The 6,000-nt window shown below is 60.1% G+C and overlaps 1 protein-coding gene across 1 annotated transcript in view; it reads right to left on the bottom strand.

Moving 5' to 3' along the window:
• The window catches only part of VOLCADRAFT_117292 (phosphate acetyltransferase), a gene marked incomplete at both ends in the record, with an annotated part of 43,282 nt that overhangs the window by 5,912 nt on the left and 31,370 nt on the right, over positions 1-6,000 (bottom strand). The window contains 9 exons of the mRNA XM_002949664.1: positions 277-419; positions 958-1,035; positions 1,211-1,450; positions 2,102-2,491; positions 2,886-2,979; positions 3,078-3,266; positions 3,706-3,824; positions 4,066-4,225; positions 4,499-5,817. Of these exons, the coding sequence (XP_002949710.1) occupies positions 277-419; positions 958-1,035; positions 1,211-1,450; positions 2,102-2,491; positions 2,886-2,979; positions 3,078-3,266; positions 3,706-3,824; positions 4,066-4,225; positions 4,499-5,817 (2,732 nt within the window). The remainder of the gene's footprint in view (positions 1-276; positions 420-957; positions 1,036-1,210; positions 1,451-2,101; positions 2,492-2,885; positions 2,980-3,077; positions 3,267-3,705; positions 3,825-4,065; positions 4,226-4,498; positions 5,818-6,000) is intronic.

Consider the following 6,000-nt stretch of genomic DNA (forward strand, 5'->3'; position numbering starts at 1 on the left):
CTGGCATCCCACACTGGCATCCCACACTGACATCCCAAACTCCGAGACGAGCTCCTGCATTAATACGTCACAATTGTTGCTCCCTGCAAACAAACACATCCCCCCAGCCATCCCCGCACATACATGTACGACACCTATGCGGGGCAACATACACATACACACAGAAACCTCCAAACCCACTCTGTGCCTCTCTTACACACCTTCCCCTCCCTTCCCTCCCCTCCCCATTCCCCCCAACCCCTAAACCCAACCCGACCCGCAGTCCACAGCGCTCACTTGCGACTCGCCCGAGAGGTCCGCCCGGCCCCCCCGGGGTTGAGGCTACTAGAGTTACGGCGGCTGAGAACTCGCCACTGGGACAGAAACCCTAGGAAACCGCCGGCGCTCTGAAACGAACTGGAAGAGTTTGCAGCGCTGAACTGCGGGGGGACGGGGTGGGGGGAGGTAGGACAGGGTGGGGGCGCGTGCGTATGTGTGTGGGATTGAGGGTGTGTGTGGTGGTGGGGGGGAAAGATGCGAAGAGTTGCGAAGATGGTTGCGGACAACGTTTACAAAAGGGGTCGTGGGTGATCTGCCATACATTGCTGGGACATTTTCATGACTTTTTTCAACAACGTCAATAACGTATGGTCCAAGGCCTTGAGATGGGCGTCGGTTCATGGCATCGGAGATTACGGCATTTCCGTACGAAGTAGTTTGGCAATGCTGTACAGCATGCACATATTGTGCAAACGCGTTCAAATGCTCGGGTGGGGCAGGGTTAGCACAGCTTAGGTGGAGGAAATGGGTGAGGAAGGAGGGTGCGCGGTAATGTCACAACGGATCGTACAAACACCGCCGTACGAGGTGCGTCGTACATTCGAAATGACCTCCCCTGAAATTCGAGACTCTCCATGCATACAGCATGGCGCGATCATGGACGTGTATTTCCATACGTCATGCCGTACAGTTCCGTACCTGTCGTGTGATGACTTGCGTCGCGGCTGACAGTTGTTGCTGCTGTTGCTGCTGGTACTCGTCGTCGTCCGAGTCCTCCTGCAACCCGTGTGGGTGAGGGTTTAAATGTGAATCGCCTACGTCAATACCAAGCGTGTGTGTGTTTGGCGCATACCCCTTGCCCCCTCCCCCCAAACCCTATCAAAACCCTAGGCGCTTTCCTCTCCCCCTCTCCCCTCTCTCCCCTCTCTCCCCCCTCTCCCCCAACCCGCACCTCGGAATCTGATCCCTGGCTAATCGTGATGGTTCGGGACGCAAGCGCCCGGATCATACCCACTGGTACGGCCATAAAGACGCCGTACACTCGGTACCGCTGCTGCGTCACCCGGTGCTGCAGCCACCACATGTACGTGACGAGCAGGGTGGCGACCGCACAGCCCTCCACCAACATCAACACCAGCTGGACGCGGTTAATGTTGTTGGAAGCGGTTACGGCCCGATCGGTTAGGGCTAGCTGTTGAAGGGGAGGTAGTGGTTGTTAAAAGGGATAAAAAGGGAGGCAAAGGTGAAAAAGGGTGAGGGAGGTAGTACGGAAGGCACAGATGCCGTATAGTTGTACGCTGAATTTAGTCGCACGCCAGCTAAATCTAGTAGCACGCCAGGGCGAACCGCAATGTACAGATATATGTATTCATATGTACAGATGCTGCAGGGCTGCAGGGCTGCGGTTTCCGAGCCCCCCTAAGAGGACCCTCCCTCCCCTTCAGATACGGTACCGTGTCTGAGCCGCGTCTGAGGAAGGGGCTTCCCTCGCTGTGCTGTAAGAGCTGCCGTCATCACGTCTCAGCGCCTGTTTTTCCCCTGCCTCCCCCCGCCTTGGTTTCGGAGGACGGGATTTGCCCGGCGAGAGGTGGTGTGTTCCGCTAAGGACAGCAGCGTATTCGCCTCTGGTCAGGCGGTAGTACCCACCGGGCTCGGTCATAAATGTATCACATACATGTCTCTCCATGCCTAGATACATGGCGACATGCCTACATACATACATGCCTACATACATACATGCCTACATACATGCCTACATACATACATACATACATGCCTACATACATGCCTACATACATACATACATACGGATCCAACTGCCATCAAAGCCAGAGGTACGTACCAGCGTATGGTGGTAGCCTTGATACAGCTGCGTGGGTCCAGCCGACAGGACGAACCGCCAGGCATCGCTCCAAGAGAGACCCGGGTTCAGCAGGGGCACCGTCCAATTCACCACCGCGGTGCTGCTGCTGCTGCCGCTGCCGCCGCCGCCGCCATGCCCATCCTCTCCCGGCACCGTCCAGATCCCCGTCACCCAGCTGATGTTGCTGCTACTGCTGCCATTGCTGCTACTGCTGCTGTTGTCTGTGGTGTCGCGGGTATACGCGCCGGCTAAGTGTCGCGCCACAATGATGTCCGTGAAGGGGTCGTTGTTGGTCGGGGCGGAGAGGTTTCGGAGCGGGGCGTCCAGGAAGGCGGTACGGTTTCGGAGCTTCGCCGCCGCCAGGCTCGTCTGTATAATCCAGCACGTGCGCCGGGAATACTTTTTCAAAGCACCAACAGGACAATGACTTTTAGAGCCCTAAGAAAACTTGCTGACTGCAGATGGTACAACACCGGCCCTGGCCACTAGCTGTGCCAGGAAACACTCCTTAGGACCAATCCTCCGGACCAATCGTGATATCACACCGAAGATTTGTTTGTTAACACATTGAAGCTGTCCTTGTGCTGTCTCCTTCCTGAAGACAAGCAGCACAAGTCGCACCGCGCCCTGGCAATACATGTTCGTACAGCCGTACACCGTCGCAAATCCAAAAGTACGCCGGTCACAAGACTCAGGACTAGCCGATCTAAATGCACCTTGCCGTACATTTCTGTACGGCATCGCCGTACGATACTCCTTTTACCTGCATGTGGTGCACATCCAATGCCTGCACCCATATGCTCGTACCCAGCTCCCAAAGCGACTTGTTGACCATGTCGACTCGGGGAGGATCCACACTGCAGTACAGTACGGCATTGTGCGAGTGAGTCCTGCTAAATTGCCACGCACGTTGCGTTCCGTTATGGTTATATATTTCCAAGCCAGCACTTCCCACCTGTAATAGTCAATGACAGGCCAAGCCGGGTAGTTCCAGTTATGGATTAGATCCGATGGATTGTACGGCACGGCGTCCGTGATACGTGCCGTACCCGAGTCGAGGTACGATGACGAGTGGTGCTGCTCGAACCTCACCAGAGATGCCTCAACCGAAGACGAAAACTTTGCCAAGGAATTTGAGTCATACCTGAAAATGACACAAGACATACATAATTTACATGCATGAACGTTTGTATGTATGTATGTGAACATGCATGTGTGTATGTGTAGCGACCCTCGCCAACACGTGCACTTACCTTTCCCAAATCCGACAACAACAGTTACTCCCACTCCCGCACCCGCACTCGCATACCCGCACCCGCACCCGCACCCGCACACCCGCACCCGCACCCGCAGCAGCACCCGCACCCGCACCCGCACCCGCACCCGCACCCGCACCCACTCCCACACCCGCACCCACACCCACACCCACTCCCACACCCGCACCCACACCCGCACCCACACCCGCACCCGCACCCGCACCCGCACCCGCACCCACTCCCACACCCGCACCCACTCCCACACCCGCACCCACACCCGCACCCGCACCCGCACCCCCCCACCCACACCCGCACCCCCGCACCCACCAGGATGTGTTCGGAATCAGACCGCGGTGCAAATTGTCCAGAAGCACAAGGTCAATAAACAGCTCATGCGCCAACAGCAACCCGTTGGCGGTGTACGTCAGTCGCCCCACGCTCTTTATCTGAACATCAGGACGATATCAGGAAGACTTTCTTAGACGAGAAACCAAGAGGACAAGAGAGGATGCGAAGGGAGCGAACGTGGCAGGAGAGAAAAGCATCCGGGTGCTTCCGCCAGCCAGGACCATTAGTCTTCTCGCCGCGGATGTTCACAACGCAGGACAAGACAAAACACACGTATTCCGGGTCGTACACACACATGCTCGCTCGCTCGTACACGCACCCGATCTCATGCCATCTCACCTGTGTGTGCAGCAGCAACGTAAGTAGTACAAATGATATGAGGTTGGAAACCACTTGCGCCACATTCGCCAACAGAGCCTGCCACCGGAAGTCACGAGCTGCTCTCTGAACCAGCGGACTGCCCAACATGGCCGCCAACTTCTTAAACCGTTTACCACGCCTAAGCCACGCCATGTCACGTTTTTGATGTGATATGACGAGACATGGCGCCACGTGCAACACGGGGGGAGGGGGTGAACAGGGGAAAGCACGGGGAGGGGAGCCAAGGGGTTAAGAAGGGGATGTGGGGGGGGGGAAAAACACACCAAGAGATGTCTTACACACCAGCTGCAATATCGCTGTAGTAATTCCGCCACGAAATCGTGATTCCAACCATATGACCTGCCGTATATAAGTCGTACGAACGTGTTATGAAACCGTACAGATGTCGTACCGGTAATCGGCTTGGTGAGCGGCGCCGCCCACTTCCTCATCCATGCCCGACACCGCACTGCCCTGGCTGCCTACTTCGTCCGGGTCGTCCGGGGCGCCCGGGGCTCCGGCGGCGACCCCGCTGGCGGCCATGCCGCCGAGGGTAATGGAGCTACGGGTATGGTCGCTGGCGGCGACGCCGGCGTCCACGGCCAGCAGCGCGGTCTGTAGCTCGCCAAACAGGCCACCCTGCGCGTCTCCGCCGCCACCTCCGCTGCCGCCGTTGCCGCCGTCATCGCCGCCGCCGCCGCCAACCTTGCTAGATTCCGGATGCGGCTGCATTGCCGAGTCGACATGCCGTACGGACGTGCGACGGCCCAACGGCGCTGTGCCTCCGCCTCCGCCTCCACCGCCACCTTTACCCGCCGTTGTGACCGCGGCAACGCCTCCGCCTCCGCTGCCGCTGAACTGGAGCGAGGGCTGGTTGTCGAGCATAGCGCTAGGACGTCCAGCTCGTCGGCTTGACCACGTTGGCAGTGGGGATGGCGGACGTCCGCCGCCATTGTAGCCGCCGGAACCGCCGCCGCCGCCGCCGCCGCTGCCGCCACCGCCGCCACCGCCGCCGCCGCTGTCGACCTTCTTCATTGATGGCGTATTCAGGATGACGCGCCGAGTGCCGCTTGCTGACGGTGCAACTTCCGAGCCCTGACGGCCCTTCCGCCGCCGCGCAACACCGCTGGCGGAAGGGCCGGTGGAGCCGGTGGCGGCAGGGCCGCTGTCAACGTTGACCCGCAGGTTGCTGCTGTTGCCGCGCCGGATGTCGCCGCCGCTGCGGCTACTGCTGCTGCTGCTGGAAGCGCTGTCGACGCTGCGGCATTCGCCGTCGCCGCTTTCCTGAGCGCGAGACCTCCCCGTGACGCTTCCGCCACGGCCGTCGCCGTCGCCGTCAGCGTCATCAGACTCGTCATACTCGTCATCCTCGTCCAGACCGGTGGCGGCAGCAGAGGAGGAAAACGGGGTGCCAGCGGCGGCGGCGGCGTCTGCCGTCGCCGTCCCAGAGGCCGCCCCAAAAGGGCTGCCGCCAGCGGCGGCGGCGGCGGCGGCATCGGTGGCAACGGCAGCACCAACGGCGGTGCCGCCGCCGGCATCGTACTTCACGATGCCAGCCAGCATCAAGTCATCTGAGTCCTTGGAGCCCACCAGCTCACTCAAAGGCGGCGCTGAGCCGATGGCCCCTCCACCCACCCTTGTTTGCGGAGACCCTGTCCTTTGTACGGCATTACCAGGTTGCGCCCCGCCGTCGCTGCCGACCCCGCGACGCGCAGCGCTCCCATCGAGTTCCTCGCCGTCACAGACGAGGACAGCAGGACCGCGAAGTGACCGCGCCGCCGCCGTCGCCGCCAGGGAAGCTGCCGCGGCATCCACGCTGCCAGTAGCGGCGGCGGCGGCGGCGCTGGCGTCGCCGTTACCCATCCCGGTTCCCACTGCGCCGCCGGCCTCTAGTCCGGCAACTAGCTCGTTCCA

The sequence above is a fragment of the Volvox carteri genome, assembly GCF_000143455.1.
Source record: "Volvox carteri f. nagariensis unplaced genomic scaffold VOLCAscaffold_15, whole genome shotgun sequence".
In the NCBI taxonomy this organism is placed as follows: Eukaryota; Viridiplantae; Chlorophyta; class Chlorophyceae; order Chlamydomonadales; family Volvocaceae; genus Volvox; species Volvox carteri.